The sequence below is a fragment of the Oppia nitens genome, unplaced genomic scaffold, assembly GCF_028296485.1.
Source record: "Oppia nitens isolate AA-2021 unplaced genomic scaffold, nextdenovo-longstitch-racon4-pilon3 scaffold40_pilon_pilon_pilon, whole genome shotgun sequence".
Taxonomy (NCBI): Eukaryota; Metazoa; Arthropoda; class Arachnida; order Sarcoptiformes; family Oppiidae; genus Oppia; species Oppia nitens.
The window spans coordinates 249,772-274,763 of record NW_026533222.1 but is presented as its reverse complement, the minus strand read 5'-3'; the positions used below and the strand labels follow the sequence as shown (position 1 = coordinate 274,763).

The 24,992-nt window shown below is 22.6% G+C and overlaps 5 protein-coding genes across 5 annotated transcripts; all 5 read right to left on the bottom strand.

Annotated features, from left to right (window-relative positions):
• Positions 1–1,639: 1,639 nt before the first annotated feature.
• Positions 1,640–4,492, bottom strand: LOC128959050 (putative uncharacterized protein DDB_G0286901). Its single transcript, XM_054304994.1, has 7 exons — positions 3,137–4,492; positions 2,955–3,062; positions 2,799–2,876; positions 2,573–2,695; positions 2,267–2,428; positions 1,898–2,185; positions 1,640–1,799 (listed from the first exon to the last, which is right to left on the bottom strand). Exons 1-7 carry the CDS (start codon positions 4,441–4,443, stop codon positions 1,640–1,642), a joined length of 2,226 nt encoding a protein of 741 aa, XP_054160969.1. The 5' UTR covers positions 4,444–4,492.
• Positions 4,493–6,866: 2,374 nt separating this feature from the next.
• Positions 6,867–8,170, bottom strand: LOC128959049 (uncharacterized). Its single transcript, XM_054304993.1, has 2 exons — positions 7,917–8,170; positions 6,867–7,026 (listed from the first exon to the last, which is right to left on the bottom strand). The coding sequence occupies exons 1-2, from the start codon at positions 8,168–8,170 to the stop codon at positions 6,867–6,869; spliced, it is 414 nt and encodes a 137-aa protein (XP_054160968.1).
• Positions 8,171–8,814: 644 nt separating this feature from the next.
• LOC128959048 (uncharacterized) lies at positions 8,815–10,371 on the bottom strand. Its single transcript, XM_054304992.1, has 2 exons — positions 9,016–10,371; positions 8,815–8,944 (listed from the first exon to the last, which is right to left on the bottom strand). Exons 1-2 carry the CDS (start codon positions 10,320–10,322, stop codon positions 8,815–8,817), a joined length of 1,437 nt encoding a protein of 478 aa, XP_054160967.1. The 5' UTR covers positions 10,323–10,371.
• Positions 10,372–12,745: 2,374 nt separating this feature from the next.
• LOC128959047 (uncharacterized) lies at positions 12,746–14,052 on the bottom strand. The gene is made up of 2 exons (XM_054304990.1): positions 13,799–14,052; positions 12,746–12,905 (listed from the first exon to the last, which is right to left on the bottom strand). Exons 1-2 carry the CDS (start codon positions 14,050–14,052, stop codon positions 12,746–12,748), a joined length of 414 nt encoding a protein of 137 aa, XP_054160965.1.
• A 644-nt stretch (positions 14,053–14,696) lies between these two features.
• Positions 14,697–16,174, bottom strand: LOC128959046 (uncharacterized). The gene is made up of 2 exons (XM_054304989.1): positions 14,898–16,174; positions 14,697–14,826 (listed from the first exon to the last, which is right to left on the bottom strand). The coding sequence occupies exons 1-2, from the start codon at positions 16,172–16,174 to the stop codon at positions 14,697–14,699; spliced, it is 1,407 nt and encodes a 468-aa protein (XP_054160964.1).
• Positions 16,175–24,992: the final 8,818 nt, after the last annotated feature.

Sequence of the window (24,992 nt, the reverse complement as noted above, 5' to 3'; positions counted from 1 at the left end):
TTATAGTCATGTAGGGTATCAAATGTCTCGGTATGAAATAATATACACAACTATAGTCATGTAGGTTTTCAGATAAATCAATATAACAAAATAAACTCAACTTTAGTCATGTAGGGTATCAAATGACTCGGTATAACAAAATAAACCAAACTTTAGTCATGTGGGGTATCAAATGACTCGGTATAACAAAATAAACAACTACTCATGTGCGGTATTAAATGTCTAAGTATAACAAAATAAACAGCAAAAAATAATACTTTTGCCGCCATTTTTTAAAAAAAATAGATTAATAATTCTGATTTATTATATCTTAATTGTTTGTTGCTCTATACAATTCTAAACGTTAAACTTTTTACCTAAAATTTTTTTACTTTGTCCGCCATTTTCTCTATGTTCCCGTAAAAGATATCAAAATTTTAATGCAACTTTTTTTTATAGATTATTAGTAGTCCTTTAACCGAATCTCTAAATCAGAATTTATAAATTCGCAAAATGAAATGCTACAGACAGACAGTCAGACAGACACACAGACACATAGACAGACAGACTCGTATAGATTTCAGTAAATTAAACTTTTTCAAAGTTTTTTTGTTGTTGAAAATATTAGCTTTAAAAATATAGCAAATTTAAATAATAGCAACTAATTTATAGTTAAAATACAAATAATAATTCAAACATTAGAATAAATAATATATACTGTATTTACAAATGTTTATATTTATACTTATTTTTTAATTAAAAAATTTATTTATTATTTTTTTTTAATAAATTATATATTTATATTAATTAAATAATCAAAAAAATAATACATACCGTCAACCATTGCATTATTGTTTACCAGTGACTGATTGATAACAATTATTATCATAAATATTTTAGTATACATTTTGTTGTTTTAATTAATTTAAAATTTTTTTTTTATTTTCTAACTAATTAATAGACTGTTTGATTTGAAAACTATTTGATAACTGAAATTATTTTTTAAATATTAAGGTAACAGTTTTTTTTAATTAAATTATTTATTTATAGTTTTTATTAATTAAATTATATATTTATAGTTTTTATTAATTAAATTATATATTTATAGTTTTTATTAATTAATTAATTATTTGTTTGCAAAATTTTTTCAAAAAAGTGAAAAAAAAATTTTTTAATTAAATTAATAAATATTACTTTTTTAGAGATTTATAATGTTCTTATAATATAACTTGTATATAAATTTTAAAATTTAAAAAAAATAGTATATATCTCAAAGAGTAATCAATGTTTTTTTTTTAAAATACATATTTAGTATTTAATTAAATAATATAAATATTTTTTTAAAAAAAATTGCTTTAAACAACTACTAAAAATCATTGATATTTTTTATACACTGTATTATCATTTAAATCATTTTATCAAATATTACTTATTAATTTATATTATAAAGTTAATATATGTTGACCTAGTTTAGTTTAATAATAATATATTTTAAAAATTATTAAAATAAAATAAACTTAAATTCAAATAATGTTTTTTTTAAAAAAAATAATGAAAGCCATTAATATTATATAATAATAATAATAATATATTTGATAAATAGTTATTATAATTATATAACAAAATCATAATAAGTTTCAACAAAAAAAAAATTAAATAATCATTTTTTCTCCAATTCACTGATTCTTATCTGCATTTGTTTAATCATATCCTTGAGCTCCTGTATCTCATCCGAGTCCCTGTGCTTGACATCGATCTGATGATAGTCAACAACATTGCCATTAAATTCACAATTCAATTGATTGTAATTATCAGTATTGCTATTTTAAAAAAATAAAATAAAATAATACTTATATTATTATAATTAAATCAAATTACTTAACAATAATAATAAAACTATTTTTTATTATTCAATTACTTAATATTGATATCATTTGGATTAGTGTTGTTGTGGTTGTTGTCCAACGATTCGGTAACCGATTGACTGCCAATTGTTTTGTTGTTGTTGTCATCGCTTTGGTTATCGTCATCAATGGATTCGTCAACTAATCGGACAATTGATTGACTACTAGTCCATTGGCTATCGGTATCCGATTTGTCGACCAAAATATCCGACAAATATTTGTCTCTCACAGTCAACACATTCATTAAATGTTTGGTTTGATTGGCTAAACACGACATTAGTTTTCCAGTAGTTATTACATCACTGAAAGACAAGTAAAAGCAAACATAAATTATTTTTGAATAATTGAATTAATTTAAAAAAAAACTATTTTATAGTAAATACTTGTTGTCTTTATTGGTGTTTGAAGTGATGATCGCATCGGTTATGGCTTTTGATTGATTAGCGAAACACTTATTGATTGTTTCAGTCAAACATGTATTCATTGTCGACATTGTTTCAGACAAATTGGTCGACAATTCAGTCAACTTTTCAATCAATAAATCACTGATATGTATAAATAAATATTATTTAATAAATATATAAATCAATTGTTAAAAAATTTAGCTTTTTTACAGATTAATACAATTTTTTAAAAAAAATATTTTAGCAATAAAATTGATATTAAATTTTTTGAAAAATTAATAATACTTATTGTTATTGTTGTTAGTGATTACAGTATCAGTGATACTAATGGTTTGATTAGTAAAACAGTCTCTCATAGTGTCCGACAAATTGGTCGATAATTCAGTTAACTTTGCAGTCAATAAGTCACTGATAATTATTATTAAATAATAATAAAAAACAATATTTTTAAGTAATAATTGTAATAATATATATAAAATTACATTTATATAAAGTTATATATGATATATACTTATTGTTATTGTTGACAGTGATTAAACTCTGGCTAATTGTTTGCAACAATTGTTTGTTATTTTCGGTTAATATATTACTAATAATAATAAAAATTTTAAAAAATCAATTATTAAAGTAAATGACAATTAAAAACTAAAAATCAGATATAAAATACTTGTTGGCATTAATGACAGCATCAGTGATATCATCAGTGGTTTGATTGCGAAAACTTTGGCCACTATTAGCCGTCAGAAGTGTTGTTATCTTTTCGAGGATTAGATCACTAGAAAAAAATCACAGATAATAAAAAACAAACAAAAAAAGTTTAAAAAGTCTTAATTAATTTAAATGCTATACTTTGATCGGTTGATAACATCAGTCAATTGTTTAACACCTTTGTTGGGTATGACTGTAATAACACTACGGCTATAAGTGCCGTATAGCCAGGCATTAGCTATGGACTGGTCATCGTTGAGTTGACGTCCCTCTTGGGGTGCATTGGTATCCGACAAATCAGTCAAATATAATGTATGGGTTTCAGTGGCAAACATGTACTTCAGGGCCAACTTGTGTTTCAATTGACCGATAGTTGGTGTCTGTATCGGCAATATATCATATGTTTGATTAGCTGTCGATCCCTGTGATTGTTGTTTGAGTGCAGCCAACGACACATTTATCCGAACCCGAACCGCACGGACAGCAAACCCGATACTACCCGACTGTTTCTGTTCGACGGTATAATCGGTAAAATCAATTGACTTGTCTTTAGTTAACCACCAATTGGTATCATTATTATCATTATCATCATCGATGGTGTTATCAGTGTTGTTGTTAATGCTTAGTATTTCTAAACTAATATCTGTATCGCTATATCCATCGACACTTGCTTTGAATATATCCTCAACAGCGACCCGTACGGTGTGTCGACAAAACAGGTATTTAATATCTTCATCACCACCGCTACTGTTGTTGTTGTTGGGGTCGATCTGTTTGATGTCAATCCGACAGTAATACTGATGGCAACTATCATAACAATCGGTACAACTAGAGTACCGCTGTGGTAGGATATTAATACAACTATCGGTAATATTTGGGTATAGCCAGGCAAAAACAATGGGCATATCATCGGTTAATTGACGTTTAAAGTTATTATTTGTCAAATCAGACAAAAACATTATCAAATTAGTCAACTGTAAACCGTATTTAGTGGCCAACTGTTGTTTTAATTTGCCAATTGTTTCGGTAGTTTCAGGTAATATACAATAATCCTTATAACTGTTTAGACCGGATCCTTGAATGGGTTGTATGGATGGATGGATGGATAGTTTTACTTGAATTGATTTAACTAGGATCTCATATTTCCTATTATGATAAATGTAAATAAACTGGTCATGTAAATAATGGTATTTTTTAATGGTATTATTATTAGTAGTAGTAGTATTTTCGCCTAAATATAGGCAAATATTTGTTTCGGGATAGACATAATTTTTGACGATTGCACCCAATATATTGGACACATTTACTATACTAATGTGTTGGCAAAATTTGTATTGAATATCATTATCATCATTAACACTGTTGGCAGCATCGATATGTTTGGTTGATATCCGACAGCAATGCTGAAAGTTATTACAATTTTGTGGACAAATATAATTAGCAGACATTGTCTATGTGTGTGTGTGTGTTTGTCTTCAACAATAACTGATCCGGATTCACTCTAATAAATGGTGGTAAAAATAATAATATAAATATATAATAATAAAATATAGTATTGATATATCGTATAAATGATATGATATATCAGTATTTTTAAATACTTAACTACGATAACGATAATAATAAACTTAACATTTAAAAAAAATAACGATTAAAACAATTATCAAAACACAATTAAAGTACTAATTGTACAGAAATTAATATAAACAAAAATTTAATAGAATTCAATTTATTTAAAAATAACAATATTATTATTTTTAAATATTATAAATTAAATAATAATTGTTTTTATTAGATTTAATTATATATATATATATTAAAATTAATCACAACAATAAACATAAAATTACAATATACTATATTATTTTATATAACTAATTTCTAAATGTAAATGATAACTGAAATAACTATTTTATTTGTTGCCATTGACATTATGATTAGATTAGATAATTAATAATAAAGTTATAAATAACATTGATTTAATTATATAAGTATTTAACATTTACTATATACTGTATAATAGTTATCATAATATTTTAAATTAATATTGATTTCATTTATAATAAATATTTTTTGTTTGTTTGTAATATTTTTTTTAAAGTAGTATAGTTTTATTTTATGAAATCTAATTTAATAAAATTTAATCAAAATATATATTTAATTAATTAAACAATTAAATATGATATTTTTTAAAACAATAATATTATTTAAATTTTAAAGTATATATATTTTTATACATACATAAAAAAATTTACGAATTACTTAATTAAAAAAATATCAAATAATAACTTACAGATGTTTTCCTTAATTAATTAAAATGAGTTTACTTTTAAATTAATTTAACAAAAAATATATATACTGTATTACAAACAAACAAACAAATATTTCATTGATAATTTATTTATTGATTTTAAAAAATTTATAATTGTTTTTTATGATTAATTAAAATCTGTTTACTTTTAAATTAATTTAACAAAAAATAATAATAAATTATCATATTTTTTGTATTACATAATTTTTTTATTAATAAATAAAAATTGATCAAAAAAAATTTAACCTATTTACAAACACATTGTCATAATAATAAATAATACTAAAAAAAATTTCACAAACAACAAACAAATGATCATGGTGGTTTTAGTGGTAAAATATTGTCAATGAAACTTGTTTTTTTTGTACTAATAATAATACAATTTACTATCAAATGCAATTTTGATGATTATCCAGGTAATATATAAATACAATTTTATACTACAGTATTATATATATATATATATATATTAGTATTTTTTATATAATTAAAAGTAATTATAAATTGTACTAGATAGATTAATTTTGATTTTTGTTGTTTTTTAAATAAATTATTTATATTTAGACATATTTTTAGAAATGGGCAAATAGAAAGTTTCTAGAAACTTTCTCCTGAATAAATTTCTATAGAAATTTTAATTTATTGTTATACTATGAATATAGATATTATATCTATAGATATTGTAAAACTATAAATATATTAATGAGACAATACTACTATACATATAATATTATATAATGTAGATTACTGTTTATTATTATACAAATGGGATACCTAATATATAAATAATTATAATTTTTAATAATAATCAATTTTGTAAAATTTTATTCATCATTTTATTATATTATAGTTTAATATAATTAAATTAATTAATTTTTTACTTTAATTAATAATTACTAATACTAATAATAATATTTAATTATTACTTATAAAAATAATGTTAAAGATAACAAATATCGAGAAAACAAAATTAACCATGGGGATGCCATAAATATAAAATTTCTTTTAGAAACTTTATAGAAATTTCTCTTTTTTGCCAACAATAAATATATTGTAATTTTAGTAAAAATATTGATTTAAACACAACTATTATAATAAAAATCATTGATAGATATTTATTATACTATGTATTTTATATAAATTATTTTATCAAATATTACTTCAATTTATATAATTATAATAATAAAAGATTAGAATAATAATTAAAAGTTTAGTAATAAAAATTTAATAACAAATTTTAAAAAATAAAATTATGGATAATATTATTATATTATTGTTTTTTCTTTATTTTATATATTCGTTAAATATAATATGTCTGGCAATCAGTCAAAAAATATAAATATATGTAATCAATTAATTGACTAACTGTTAGATATATTATAAATAATCATAGTTTAGTTTAATAATTATAAATTTATAAATTATAAAAAAAATAAATTCAAATAATATTGTTTAAAAAAATTATTAAAGCCATTAATATTATATTATAATAATATATTGATAAATAATTATTATAATTATAACAAAATCATAATAAGTTTAACAAAAAAAATTAAATAATCATTTTTTCTCCAATTCACTGATTCTTATCTGCATTTGTTTAATCATATCCTTGAGCTCCTGTATCTCATCCGAGTCCCTGTGCTTACCATCGATCCGATGATAGTCAACAACATTGCCATTAAATTCACAATTCAATTGATTGTAATTATCAGTACTGCTATTTAAAAAAATAAAATAATACTTATATTATTATAATTAAATCAAATTACGGATAATAATAATAATAATAAAACTATTTTCAAAAAAAACTTGAAAAGTTTTGTTTTCTGAAATCTATACGAGCCTTTTTTTTTGTGTGTGTGTGTGTGTGTCTGTAGCATTTCATTTTGCGAATTTTGAAATTCTGACTTCAGATTCGGTTAGAGGACTACTAATAATGTATTGAAAAGTTTAATTAAAATTTTGATATCTCTTCGGGAACATAGACAAAATGGCGGCCAAAGTAAAAAAAATTAAAAAAATTTTTTTTTAAGTATAGATTTGAATAAAGCATCAAAAACAAGAATAAAAAATATACATTAAAATTTTGATATCTCTTTGGGAACATAAAGAAAATGGCGGCCAAAGTAAAAAAAAATTAGGTAAAAATTTTAACGTTTAGAATTGTAAAGAGTATCAAAAATATGATATAATATATCAGTATAATTTTTTTTAAATGGCGGCAAAAGTATAAAAAAATTTTAAGAATTTTTTTAAATATAAATTTGAAGAAAGAATCAAAAACAAGGATAAAAAATATTCATTAAATTTTGATATCTACGGGAACAAAAAGAATAAGTATAAGCGGCAAATGTATAATTATAGATTATTATTTTGTTATACTGAATCATTTGATACCCCACATGACTATAGTTGTTTATTTTGTCATACTGAATCATTTGATACCATACATTACAATATTTATATTATTTATATTTGACCAGTTTTTAAATTTTTATGTTATTATATAGCCGTTATAATTATAAAACTAATAGTTTTCAATGTTATTCAAGTTTTTTTTCTAAAAATGCTTTCTAGCATTCTTAACTGGTTTTATTATTCAATTACCTTATATTGATATCATTTGGATTTATATTATTGTCCAACGATTCGGTAACCGATTGACTGCCAATTGTTTTGTTGTTGTTGTCATCGCTTTGGTTATAGTCATCAATGGATTCGTCAACTAATCGGACAATTGATTGACTGCCAGTCCATTGGCTATCGATATCCGATTTGTCGACCAAAATATCCGACAAATATTTGTCTCTCACAGTCAACACATTCATTAAATGTTTGGTTTGATTGGCTAAACACGACATTAGTTATTACATCACTGATGAAAACAAACAGAAATTAATTTAAAACTATTTTATAGTAAATACTTGTTGTCTTTGATGTTGTTGTTTGTGTTGGAAGTGATGATCGCATCGGTTATGGCTTTACTTTGTTTATCAAAACACTGTTTGATTGTTTCAGACAAATTGGTCGACAATTCAGTCTTTAAATTTTCAATCAATAAGTCACTGATAATTAGATAAATATTATTAATACAATTAAATAAATTTAAAAAATAAATAAATAGTTGGTTAACATTATTAATACATTATTAGTAATTTTTACAATAAAATTGATATTAAATAATAATATATAACTAGTGTCCGACAAATTGGTCGACAATTCAGTCTTTAACTTTTCAATCAATAAGTCACTGATAATTATTATTAAATAATATTTAAAAAAACTCAATTACTTAAAGTAAATGACAATAAAAAAACAGATAATAATAATAATAAATTATTAATTTATTAAATAAATACTTGTTATGTCTGTTGGCAGTCATAAATGTATTGTTAATTTCAGTAATTTTTTCCAATAATTGTCTATTATTTTCGGCTAATATACTACTAATAATAAAAAAATTAAAATAAAAACTCAATTACTTAAAGTAAATGACAATTAAAAACTAAAAATTAGATATAAAATACTTGTTGGCGTTAATGACAGCATCAGTGATGGCATCGGCGGTTTGATTGCGAAAACTTTGGCCACTATTAGCCGTCAAAAGTGATGTTATCTTTTCGAGGATTAGATCACTTGATAGAAATCATAGATAATAAACAACAAAAAAGTTTTAAAAAGTTTTAATTGATTTTTTATACTATACTTTGATCGGTTGATAACTTCGGTCAAATGTTTAACACCTTTGTTGGGTATGACTGTAATAACACTACGGCTATAAGTGCCGTATAGCCAGGCATTAGCAATGGACTGATAATCGTTGAGTTGACGTCCCAATTGCGGTGCATTGGTATCCGACAAATCAGTCAAATATAATGTATGGGTTTCAGTGGCAAACATGTACTTCAGGGCCAACTTGTGTTTCAATTGACCGATAGTTGGTGTCTGTATCGGCAATATATCATATGTTTGATTAGCTGTCGATCCCTGTGATTGTTGTTTGAGTGCAGCCAACGACACATTTATCCGAACCCGAACCGCACGGACAGCAAACCCGATACTACCCGACTGTTTCTGTTCGACGGTATAATCGGTAAAATCAATTGACTTGTCTTTAGTTAACCACCAATTGGTATCATTATTATCATTATCATCATCGATGGTGTTATCAGTGTTGTTGTTAATGCTTAGTATTTCTAAACTAATATCTGTATCGCTATATCCATCGACACTTGCTTTGAATATATCCTCAACAGCGACCCGTACGGTGTGTCGACAAAACAGGTATTTAATATCTTCATCACCACCGCTACTGTTGTTGTTGTTGGGGTCGATCTGTTTGATGTCAATCCGACAGTAATACTGATGGCAACTATCATAACAATCGGTACAACTAGAGTACCGCTGTGGTAGGATATTAATACAACTATCGGTAATATTTGGGTATAGCCAGGCAAAAACAATGGGCATATCATCGGTTAATTGACGTTTAAAGTTATTATTTGTCAAATCAGACAAAAACATTATCAAATTAGTCAACTGTAAACCGTATTTAGTGGCCAACTGTTGTTTTAATTTGCCAATTGTTTCGGTAGTTTCAGGTAATATACAATAATCCTTATAACTGTTTAGACCGGATCCTTGAATGGGTTGTATGGATGGATGGATGGATAGTTTTACTTGAATTGATTTAACTAGGATCTCATATTTCCTATTATGATAAATGTAAATAAACTGGTCATGTAAATAATGGTATTTTTTAATGGTATTATTATTAGTAGTAGTAGTATTTTCGCCTAAATATAGGCAAATATTTGTTTCGGGATAGACATAATTTTTGACGATTGCACCCAATATATTGGACACATTTACTATACTAATGTGTTGGCAAAATTTGTATTGAATATCATTATCATCATTAACACTGTTGGCAGCATCGATATGTTTGGTTGATATCCGACAGCAATGCTGAAAGTTATTACAATTTTGTGGACAAATATAATTAGCAGACATTGTCTATGTGTGTGTGTGTGTTTGTCTTCAACAATAACTGATCCGGATTCACTCTAATAAATGGTGGTAAAAATAATAATATAAATATATAATAATAAAATATAGTATTGATATATCGTATAAATGATATGATATATCAGTATTTTTAAATACTTAACTACGATAACGATAATAATAAACTTAACATTTAAAAAAAATAACGATTAAAACAATTATCAAAACACAATTAAAGTACTAATTGTACAGAAATTAATATAAACAAAAATTTAATAGAATTCAATTTATTTAAAAATAACAATATTATTATTTTTAAATATTATAAATTAAATAATAATTGTTTTTATTAGATTTAATTATATATATATATATTAAAATTAATCACAACAATAAACATAAAATTACAATATACTATATTATTTTATATAACTAATTTCTAAATGTAAATGATAACTGAAATAACTATTTTATTTGTTGCCATTGACATTATGATTAGATTAGATAATTAATAATAAAGTTATAAATAACATTGATTTAATTATATAAGTATTTAACATTTACTATATACTGTATAATAGTTATCATAATATTTTAAATTAATATTGATTTCATTTATAATAAATATTTTTTGTTTGTTTGTAATATTTTTTTTAAAGTAGTATAGTTTTATTTTATGAAATCTAATTTAATAAAATTTAATCAAAATATATATTTAATTAATTAAACAATTAAATATGATATTTTTTAAAACAATAATATTATTTAAATTTTAAAGTATATATATTTTTATACATACATAAAAAAATTTACGAATTACTTAATTAAAAAAATATCAAATAATAACTTACAGATGTTTTCCTTAATTAATTAAAATGAGTTTACTTTTAAATTAATTTAACAAAAAATATATATACTGTATTACAAACAAACAAACAAATATTTCATTGATAATTTATTTATTGATTTTAAAAAATTTATAATTGTTTTTTATGATTAATTAAAATCTGTTTACTTTTAAATTAATTTAACAAAAAATAATAATAAATTATCATATTTTTTGTATTACATAATTTTTTTATTAATAAATAAAAATTGATCAAAAAAAATTTAACCTATTTACAAACACATTGTCATAATAATAAATAATACTAAAAAAAATTTCACAAACAACAAACAAATGATCATGGTGGTTTTAGTGGTAAAATATTGTCAATGAAACTTGTTTTTTTTGTACTAATAATAATACAATTTACTATCAAATGCAATTTTGATGATTATCCAGGTAATATATAAATACAATTTTATACTACAGTATTATATATATATATATATATATTAGTATTTTTTATATAATTAAAAGTAATTATAAATTGTACTAGATAGATTAATTTTGATTTTTGTTGTTTTTTAAATAAATTATTTATATTTAGACATATTTTTAGAAATGGGCAAATAGAAAGTTTCTAGAAACTTTCTCCTGAATAAATTTCTATAGAAATTTTAATTTATTGTTATACTATGAATATAGATATTATATCTATAGATATTGTAAAACTATAAATATATTAATGAGACAATACTACTATACATATAATATTATATAATGTAGATTACTGTTTATTATTATACAAATGGGATACCTAATATATAAATAATTATAATTTTTAATAATAATCAATTTTGTAAAATTTTATTCATCATTTTATTATATTATAGTTTAATATAATTAAATTAATTAATTTTTTACTTTAATTAATAATTACTAATACTAATAATAATATTTAATTATTACTTATAAAAATAATGTTAAAGATAACAAATATCGAGAAAACAAAATTAACCATGGGGATGCCATAAATATAAAATTTCTTTTAGAAACTTTATAGAAATTTCTCTTTTTTGCCAACAATAAATATATTGTAATTTTAGTAAAAATATTGATTTAAACACAACTATTATAATAAAAATCATTGATAGATATTTATTATACTATGTATTTTATATAAATTATTTTATCAAATATTACTTCAATTTATATAATTATAATAATAAAAGATTAGAATAATAATTAAAAGTTTAGTAATAAAAATTTAATAACAAATTTTAAAAAATAAAATTATGGATAATATTATTATATTATTGTTTTTTCTTTATTTTATATATTCGTTAAATATAATATGTCTGGCAATCAGTCAAAAAATATAAATATATGTAATCAATTAATTGACTAACTGTTAGATATATTATAAATAATCATAGTTTAGTTTAATAATTATAAATTTATAAATTATAAAAAAAATAAATTCAAATAATATTGTTTAAAAAAATTATTAAAGCCATTAATATTATATTATAATAATATATTGATAAATAATTATTATAATTATAACAAAATCATAATAAGTTTAACAAAAAAAATTAAATAATCATTTTTTCTCCAATTCACTGATTCTTATCTGCATTTGTTTAATCATATCCTTGAGCTCCTGTATCTCATCCGAGTCCCTGTGCTTACCATCGATCCGATGATAGTCAACAACATTGCCATTAAATTCACAATTCAATTGATTGTAATTATCAGTACTGCTATTTAAAAAAATAAAATAATACTTATATTATTATAATTAAATCAAATTACGGATAATAATAATAATAATAAAACTATTTTCAAAAAAAACTTGAAAAGTTTTGTTTTCTGAAATCTATACGAGCCTTTTTTTTTTGTGTGTGTGTGTGTGTGTGTCTGTAGCATTTCATTTTGCGAATTTTGAAATTCTGACTTCAGATTCGGTTAGAGGACTACTAATAATGTATTGAAAAGTTTAATTAAAATTTTGATATCTCTTCGGGAACATAGACAAAATGGCGGCCAAAGTAAAAAAAATTAAAAAAATTTTTTTTTAAGTATAGATTTGAATAAAGCATCAAAAACAAGAATAAAAAATATACATTAAAATTTTGATATCTCTTTGGGAACATAAAGAAAATGGCGGCCAAAGTAAAAAAAAATTAGGTAAAAATTTTAACGTTTAGAATTGTAAAGAGTATCAAAAATATGATATAATATATCAGTATAATTTTTTTTAAATGGCGGCAAAAGTATAAAAAAATTTTAAGAATTTTTTTTAAATATAAATTTGAAGAAAGAATCAAAAACAAGGATAAAAAATATTCATTAAATTTTGATATCTACGGGAACAAAAAGAATAAGTATAAGCGGCAAATGTATAATTATAGATTATTATTTTGTTATACTGAATCATTTGATACCCCACATGACTATAGTTGTTTATTTTGTCATACTGAATCATTTGATACCATACATTACAATATTTATATTATTTATATTTGACCAGTTTTTAAATTTTTATGTTATTATATAGCCGTTATAATTATAAAACTAATAGTTTTCAATGTTATTCAAGTTTTTTTCTAAAAATGCTTTCTAGCATTCTTAACTGGTTTTATTATTCAATTACCTTATATTGATATCATTTGGATTTATATTATTGTCCAACGATTCGGTAACCGATTGACTGCCAATTGTTTTGTTGTTGTTGTCATCGCTTTGGTTATAGTCATCAATGGATTCGTCAACTAATCGGACAATTGATTGACTGCCAGTCCATTGGCTATCGATATCCGATTTGTCGACCAAAATATCCGACAAATATTTGTCTCTCACAGTCAACACATTCATTAAATGTTTGGTTTGATTGGCTAAACACGACATTAGTTATTACATCACTGATGAAAACAAACAGAAATTAATTTAAAACTATTTTATAGTAAATACTTGTTGTCTTTGATGTTGTTGTTTGTGTTGGAAGTGATGATCGCATCGGTTATGGCTTTACTTTGTTTATCAAAACACTGTTTGATTGTTTCAGACAAATTGGTCGACAATTCAGTCTTTAAATTTTCAATCAATAAGTCACTGATAATTAGATAAATATTATTAATACAATTAAATAAATTTAAAAAATAAATAAATAGTTGGTTAACATTATTAATACATTATTAGTAATTTTTACAATAAAATTGATATTAAATAATAATATATAACTAGTGTCCGACAAATTGGTCGACAATTCAGTCTTTAACTTTTCAATCAATAAGTCACTGATAATTATTATTAAATAATATTTAAAAAAACTCAATTACTTAAAGTAAATGACAATAAAAAAACAGATAATAATAATAATAAATTATTAATTTATTAAATAAATACTTGTTATGTCTGTTGGCAGTCATAAATGTATTGTTAATTTCAGTAATTTTTTCCAATAATTGTCTATTATTTTCGGCTAATATACTACTAATAATAAAAAAATTAAAATAAAAACTCAATTACTTAAAGTAAATGACAATTAAAAACTAAAAATTAGATATAAAATACTTGTTGGCGTTAATGACAGCATCAGTGATGGCATCGGCGGTTTGATTGCGAAAACTTTGGCCACTATTAGCCGTCAAAAGTGATGTTATCTTTTCGAGGATTAGATCACTTGATAGAAATCATAGATAATAAACAACAAAAAAGTTTTAAAAAGTTTTAATTGATTTTTTATACTATACTTTGATCGGTTGATAACTTCGGTCAAATGTTTAACACCTTTGTTGGGTATGACTGTAATAACACTACGGCTATAAGTGCCGTATAGCCAGGCATTAGCAATGGACTGATAATCGTTGAGTTGACGTCCCAATTGCGGTGCATTGGTATCCGACAAATCAGTCAAATATAATGTATGGGTTTCAGTGGCAAACATGTACTTCAGGGCCAACTTGTGTTTCAATTGACCGATAGTTGGTGTCTGTATCGGCAATATATCATATGATTGATTAGCTGTCGATCCCTGTGATTGTTGTTTGAGTGCAGCCAACGACACATTTATCCGAACCCGAACCGCACGGACAGCAAACCCGATACTACCCTCTTGTTTCTGTTCGACGGTATAATCGGTAAAATCAATTGACTTGTCTTTAGTTAACCACCGATTGGTATCATTGTTATCATCATCGATGGTGTTATCAGTGTTGTTGTTAATGCTAAGTATCTCTAAACAAATATCTGTATCGTTATATCCATCGACACTTGCATTGAATATGTCTTCAACAGTGACCCGTACGGTGTGTCGACAAAACGGGTATTTAAAATCTTCTTCATCACCGCTACTGTTGTTGTTTGGGTCGATCTGTTTGATGTCAATCCGACAGTAATACTGACGGCAACTATCATAACAATCGGTACAACTAGAGTACCGCTGTAGTTGGATATTAATACAACTATCGGTAATATTCGGGTATAGCCAGGCAAAAACAATGGGCATATCATCGATTAATTGACGTTTAGTTGCATTATTTGACAAATCAGACAAAAACATTTCCAAATTAGTCGACCGTAAGCCGTATAGAGTGGCCAACTGTTGTTTCAATTTACCAATTGTTTGGGTAGTTTCAGGTAATATTGTATAATAACTGTTTAGACCCGATCCTTGAATGGATTGTATGGATGGATGTACCGATAGTTTTACTTGAATTGATTTAACTAGAATCTCATATTTTTCACTAGGTCCAAGGTGACCAAACTGGTTAGGTAAATATAGCGTTATAGTGCTCTTATTATTATTATAGTAGTTTAAATATAGACAAATATTTGTTTCGGGATAGACATAATTTTTGACGATTGTACCCAATATAGTGGACACATTTACACTACAATTGTGTTGACAAAATTTGTATTGAATATCATTATCAACAACACTGTTGGCTGAATCGATATGTTTGGTTGATATTAGGTTATAATACGGAAATTTATTACAATTTTGTGGACAAATATAGTTAACGGCCATTGTCTACGAGTGTATGTGTGTTTGTCATCAAACAATAACTGATCCGGATTTACACTCACACACACATAACTGGTGGTAAAAATAATAATATAATATATATAAATATATATTATATTGAAATATAGTAATATATTAATATCTTATTTATAAATACTTAACTACGGATAACGATAATAATAATAAACTTAATGTAATAAAAAACAAAACTTTGATTAAAACACAATTAAATTACTTATTATACAGAAATTAATATAAACAAAAATAATAATAAATAGAATTCAATTTATTTAAAAAAATAACTAAATGTTATTTTTTTAATTAAAAAAAATATTATTAATTAAATAGTAATAGTTTTCTTTTGATTTAATTTTTAATAATAATATATTTATATTTTACTAAAAAAAATCAAAACAATAAACTTAAAAATTACAATACTTTATACTGTAGTCAAACAACTAATCTCTAAAGTGTAAATGATAACTGAAATAATATATATATATATTTATATATTTTTTATTTGTTGCCATTGACATTGATTAAATTAGATAATAAATTTAGTTGTAAAACAATAAAAATAATATTAATGTAATTATACTCAAATATTTAACATTTATTTTACATATTAGTTATTATTAAAATTAATTTATTTATAATAAGTATATATTTTTTTTGTTAGTTTTTAAATATTTTAAAGCAGTATAGTTTTATTTTCAAAAAAAACTTGAAAAGTTTTGTTTACTGAAATCTATAATGGCTTTTTGAGTCTGTCTGTCTGTCTGTAGCATTTCATTTTGCGAATTTTGAAATTCTGACTTCAGATTCGGTTAGAGGACTACTAATAATGTATTGAAAAGTTGCATCAAAATTTTGATATCTCTTCGGGAACATAAAGAAAATGGCGGCCAAAGTAAAAAAATAGGTAAAAATTTTGACGTTTAGAATTGTAAAGAGCATCAAAAATATGATATAATATATCAGCATAATTTTTTTAATTGCGGCAAAAGTATAAGAAAATTAAAAAAAAATTAATTATAGATTTGTATAAAGCATCAAAAACAAGAATAAAAAATATGCATTAAAATTTTGATATCTACGGGAACAAAGAATAAGTATAAGAGGCAAAAGTATAATTATAGATGATTATTTTGTTATACTAAATCATTTGATAACACACATGAGTAGTTGTTTATTTTGTCATATTGAGTCATTTGATAACTTGCATGACTAAAATTGAGAATATTTTGTCATACTGAATCATTTGATACCATACATGACAATATTTATATTATGTATATTTCACCAGTTTTTAAATTTTTATGTTACTATATAGCCGCTATAATTATACAAACTAATGGTTTTCAATGCTATTCAAGTTTTTTTCTGAAAATGCTTTCTAGCATTCTTAACTGGTTTTTAAATCTAAGTTAATGAAAATTAATCAAATATACAGTATATTTGATTAATACAGTAAAACAATTAAATAAGCTATTCAAAAATAAATAAATAATTTAAATATGATATAAATTATAAAGTATATATATATATATATATAATTATACATCATAAAATTACTGTAAATTATTTAATTAAAAAAAATATCAAATGATTTTAAAAAATATTAGTATAGATTACATATATTATATTGAAATATAATAAATATATAGATATATATTTATAAATTTTTAACGATAACTATAATAATAAACTTTAAACGTAATTAAAAAAAACTTTCATTAAAACAATTAAAGTACTTATTGTATTGAAATTTATAGTTTTTTTTCATTTATTTAATTTATAATCAATTATTTTTAAATTAGTTTATATTTAAATATCATACATTTATTTTCAATAAATTGAATTTTTTAAATAAAAATAAATTATATTATTATTTGTAAATATTAATTTTTATTTAAATATATATTTTACATAACTAATTTATTTATATAAAAAACACTATTAAATTATATTGCTTATTACAATTAATTTTATGAAGTTGTTTTTTAAGTTTCGTGTTTTATTATTATTATTATTATTATTATTTTCCGCAATCTCTATAACCATTACCAAAATCTGATATAATTTTATAAATAAAAAAATAATAATATTAAACAAACAATATAAATTAATATTAAACAAACAATATAAATTAATATTAGACACAAATATTTCTACTAAAATTACATTATAAGTCTAAATATATGTAATTTATTTTTAATAAACAAAATTTTAAAAAAAATTGTTAATAAAAACATATTTAATAAAATTTATAATTGAAATATATATAAATATATATATATATATAAATATAGATATACAATAGTATACTATTGTACTGTATTTATATATTACCTGGATAATCATCAGCATTGCATTTGATAGTAAACAGTATTATTATTAGTAGTATTACAATAAAACCAAGTTTCATTGTCAATATTTTACCATTAAAACCACCATGATCATTTGTTTGTTGTTGTCCTAACATTTTTAATATTATTATAATAATTATTTATTATAATGACAATGTGTTTGTAGCTAGGTTAAATTTTTTTAGATCAATATTTATTTATCTATAAAAATTGTTTTGTAATACAAAAAATATGATAATTTATTATTTGTTTTTGTTAAATTAATTTAAAGTAAACACATTTTAATTAATTAAGAAAAACATCTGTAATTTATTATTTGATATTTTTTTGTAATTATATAAGTCGTAAATTTTTTTATGTATGTATAATATAAAAATATATATACTTTAAAATTTATAATCTATTTAAATAATATTATTTTTTTAATTAGCATATTAATTGTTTAATTAATCAAATATATATTTTGGATTAATTTTTATTAACTTAGATTTCATAAAATAAAATTATACTACTTTAAAAATATTACAAACAAACAATAAAATATTTATTATAAATTACTAAAAAAAAAATTTAATAAAATTTTATATAGTATATAGTAAATGTTAAATACATGTACTTGAGTATAATTACATCAATGTTATTTAACTAACTTTATTTATTAATTATCTAATTTAATCACCAATATGTCAATGGCAACAAATAAAATAATATAAAAAATATATATTATTTCAGTTATCATTTACACATAGAGATTATTTGTTTAACTACAGTTTAATTGTAATTTTATATTTATTGTTTTAATTTTTTTTTTAGTAATATTAATAAATATATATTTTAAAAAAATTAAATCTAAAAAAACTATTACTATTTTATTTATAATAATTTTTTTTTAAAAAATATAACATTTAATTATTTTTAATTAAATTGAATACTATTTACTTTTTTTTTGTTATATTAATTTCTGTACAATAAATAGTTTAAATTGTTTTTGCAATTGTTTTAATCAAAGTTTGTTTTATTACGTTTAGTTTATTATTATCGTTATCGTTGTTAAGTATTTATAAATAAGATATTAAATATTTAATTTCAATATATAGTATAAATTGTATGTATTATACTATTATTTTTTTTACCACCAGTTGTGTGTGTGTGTGTGTGTGTGTGTGTGTCAGTGTAAATCCGGATCAGTTATTATTGAGGACAAACACGTACAGACAATGTCCGCTAACGGTATTTGTCCACAAAATTGTAATAGCTTTACCGTAAAATCGTGTTTTATTTCCCATATGGAATTCAAAAAAAAAAATGAAAAATAACATTTTCATATGGTAAAAAACTCGAATTTATTTACCACATTTGGTAATAATTAAGCACTAAATTATTATACAAAGTAAAAAACTATTTTTTTCATATGGGAAAAAACTCGGGTTATTTCCCATGACTTGGACATTTCCATATGGGAAATTAAACACAATTTAACGGTAAGTATTATTATCTAATATCAACCAAACATATCGATGCCAATACTGTTGATGATATCCGATACATGTTTTGCCAACACAATAGTAATCAAAAATGTGTCCAATATATTGGTTGCAATCGTCTAAAAATTATGTCTATCCCGAAACAAATATTTGTCTATATTTAAACTACTATAATAATAATGAAGGGATAAAAAATTATAATAAAAATTAAAAGTTAAAAACATTTATTTTAAAAACTAAGGGACAAGTGATCACATTATTACAGACAACACAATGATAATAATTAAATGAAAGTTACAGTTTATATATGTTAGTAAAAACTATTAGATATTTCTAGAAATGTAATTAATCTAAAAATACATATTAAATGAAATCATTTACAGGAAATCATTAACAATTAATATTAGATATCTATAAACAATATAAATATATTTTTAAATTCATATTAAAAATATTGAATTTTGATAAACATTTAAATAATTAATTTTATGTAGAAATATGTTTCTACAATAATAATAGCACTATAACGCTATATTTACCTAACCAGTCTATTCACCTTGGACCTAGTGAAAAATATGAGATTCTAGTTAAATCAATTCAAGTAAAACTATCGGTACATCCATCCATACAATCCATTCAAGGATCGGGTCTAAACAGTTATTATACAATATTACCTGAAACTACCCAAACAATTGGTAACAATTGAAACAACAGTTGGCCACTCTATACGGCTTACGGTCGACTAATTTGGTATTTTTTTTTGTCTGATTTGACAAATAATAAATTTAAACGTCAATTAACCGATGATATGCCCATTGTTTTTGCCTGGCTATACCCGAATATTACCGATAGTTGTATTAATATCATACCAGTGTCCTCTTGTTGTATCCACTGTTATGATAGTTGCCGTCAGTATTACTGTCGGATTGACATCAAAAACATCGACCCCAACAACAACAGTAGTGGTGATGAAGAAGATATTAAATACCTGTTTTGTCGACACACCGGACGGATCAGTGTTGAAGATATATTCAATGTATGTGTCAATGGATATAATGATACAGATATTAGTCTAGAAATACTTAGCAAACCTGATAACACCATAGATGATGATAATAATAATGGTACCAATCGGTGGTTAACTAAAGACCAGTCAATTGATTTTACCGATTATTCGGTCGAACAGAAACAAGCGGGTAGTATCGGGTTTGCTGTCCGTGCGGTTCGGGTTCGGATAAATGTGTCGTTGGCTGCACTCAAACAATCAAAGGGGTCGACAGCTAATCAATCATATGATATATTGCCGATACAGACACCAACTATCGGTCAATTTAAACAACAGTTGGTCCTAAAGTACAAGTTTGCCACTGAAACCCATACATTATATTTGACTGATTTGTCGGATACCAATGCACCCCAAGATAGTCGTCAACTCAACGATGATCAGTCCATAGCTAATGCCTGGCTATACGGCAAGTATAGCTGTAGTGTTATTACAGTCATACCCAACAAAGGTGTTAAATATCTGTCTGAAGTTATCAACCGATCAAAGTATAGTATTTAAATCAATTAAAACTTTGTTTTGTTTTATTGTTTATTATCTGTGATTTTTTTCAAGTGATCTAATCCTCGAAAAGATAACAACACTTTTGACGGCTAATAGTGGCCAAAGTTTTCGCAATCAAACCACTGATGATATCACTGATGCTGTCATTAATGCCAACAAGTATTTTATATCTGATTTTTTTTAATTCTCATTTACTTTAATAATTGATTTTTTAAAATTTTTATTATTATTAGTAATATATTAACCGAAAATTGTTGCAAACAATTAGCCAGAGTTTAAACAATAAGTATATATAACTTTATATATAAATTTAATTTTAGAAATATTTTAGCAATTATTACTAAAAAAATATTGTTTTTTATTATTTAATAATAATTATCAGTGACTTATTGAATGCAAAGTTAACTGAATTGTCGACCAATTTGTCGGACACTATGAGAGAGTGTATGACTGATACTATAATCGCTAACAACAACAAAAATAAGTATTATTAATTATATTAAATATTATTTAATATCAATTTTATTGTTAAAATTACTAATAATGTATTAATAATGTTAAGCAACTATTTATTTATTTTTTAAATTTATTTAATTGTATTAATAATACTGTATTTATCTACTTATCAGTGACTTATTGATTGAAAATTTAAAGACTGAATTGTCGACCAATTTGTCTGAAACAATCAGACAGTGTTTTTATAAACAAAGTAAAGCCATAACCGATGCGATCATCACTTCCAACACAAACAACAACAACAAAGACAACAAGTATTTACTTATTTATATAAAAGTTTAAATTAATTCAATTTTTTTCATCATTGATGTAATAACTACTGGAAAACTAATGTCGTGTTTAGCCAATCAAACCAAACATTTAATGAATGTGTTGACTGTGAGAGACAAATATTTGTCGGATATTTTGGTCGACAAATCGGATACCGATAGCCAATGGACTGGCAGTCAATCAATTGTCCGATTAGTAGACGAATCCATTGATGACGATAACCAAAGCGATGATAACAACAAAACAATTGGCAGTCAATTGGTTACCGAATCGGTGAACAAATATAACAATAATAATTCAAATGATATGAATATAAGGTAATTGAATAATAAAATACCTTTTTATTAAATTTTAATATATGTATTATTTTATTTTTTTTAACAGCAATACTAATAATTACAATCAATTTAATTGTGAATTTAATCGTAATGTTGTTGACTATCATCAGATCGATGGTAAGCACAGGGACTCGGATGAGATACAGGAGCTCAAGGATATGATTAGACAAATTCAGATAAGAATCAGTGAATTGGAGAAAAAATGATTATTTTTTATTAAACTTATTATAATGATTTAGTTTTTGTTTTATTATTAATTATAATAATTAATTATCAATATATTATTATTATTAAGTAAAATATACATAATTTTTTTTTAAAAATATACATATTTTTTAAAAAATAAAATACGTAAAATATACTAAAACATATATTATATTATTGTTATTTAAGTTAAATATTATTATTAAATATTTATATAATAATAATAATAATATGACGTAAAATAATAGTAATAAATAAAAATTAATTATTATATTTTTATTTATTTATGTCGCTTATATTACGTCAATATAATAATTGTTAAATACTTGTATAATTTCATCAAAGTTATTTAACTAACTTTATTATTAATTATCAAAATTTAATCACAATATGTCTATGGCAAAAATTAATAAAAATTAAAAAAAAATATATAATTATTATTTCAGTTATCATTTACATTTAACAGTTTAATTGTAATTTTATGTTTATTATTTATTTAAAAAATTATTTTTTTTAAAAAATTAAATCTAAAAAAATATTTATAATTTATTAATTTTTTTAAATAATAATTATTATTATTAATGTATTAATCGGTTTATTATTAATTTGATTTTCTAATATGTGTTAATAAATTATTTATACATTTGTATTATCACAAAAAAATATATACAACTTTTATAATAAAATATTTCACAATATTAATTGATATACAGAAACATGTAATCACAATGACATCAATAGCAACAATAAAATAAATTATTTTTAGAAAAACAAAAATTTATATATTTATTATATATAAATATATAATACATTAAAGCGTTTGATATCCGGGGAAATAACTGATAAGTAGTAAAGTAAATATAAACAGATAAGATTGGAAATATGCATACATATACATACATACTCTGATATTAACTATAAATTTTAAACAAATACAATATCATATGATATGTTTTTAAATATTTTTCAATAACAATATATTAAATTTGCTATAAATATAATAATATTTGAAACAAGTATTTCAACATATTTTTACACAATATATGTAGATTAAAATATCTACAAATATATTTATTTATTATAATTTATTATATTATAATCATAACTCTTCAATTTTATTAATTGTGTTTTTATAAAGTGAAGTAAATACATAAAAACTAAACATTGGATATTTAAAAATTGATTGAATTACCCGATCACTCACCCGATTACCGTAAAAGTCTAAACAAGTGTTTTGTGTGCAAAAGTGGTTATAACTGGACACTGATTGCTCTCAAATGAATAATAACTTTTATGATATGTCACAACATTTATGACCTTAAGTTACATATATTAGCTGATTGTGGCCATCAATATATTGGACAAACAAATCATACAAAAAGTCAATAAACATATAAAGTGTTTGTAAAACTTGTGCATCGTTTCGCAACGCCTACCGCATCAAAACTTTTGTCAACAACAACAACACATTACAATAACATATAAGTCATATTATAATAACAATTATGAGTGGATTTAATAATCAATTTAAAAATTTTATAAATAAAACTAATAATATTAATAATACTGTTGACGATAAAACATTTTCATTGAATAAAACAAATGAATTAATGTTAAAAATTGTTTCAATTGATCACAATTTTTCCATTCAACGCGGAAAATTAAGATGTGAAATTTGTGAAAAAAATTTTGAAAATTTTGATGCTAAACACGGCGAAACTGATATTAATCGTCACAAAAACACTTAAAAAATTGTGAATTGAATCAAAATAAACGTAAGTCAACGGAAAATTTAAATAAAATTGATTTAAAAGACAAAAAAGCATTTGTTTTCAATCTTGTTCTCGCTTTTATGTCAGCAAATATACCAATAAATAAACTAGAAAATAAAGAATTGAAACAATTTTTGTATAATTATACTAATTTTGACATTCCATGTAAATATACTTTAACAAAATGTGTTGACGAAATTTATGAAAAAACATTAATTACTATTAAAAATACAATATTAAATAATAAAATTTATACAGTTTTAGATGAAACTGTTGATTGTTTAAATAGAACAATATTGAA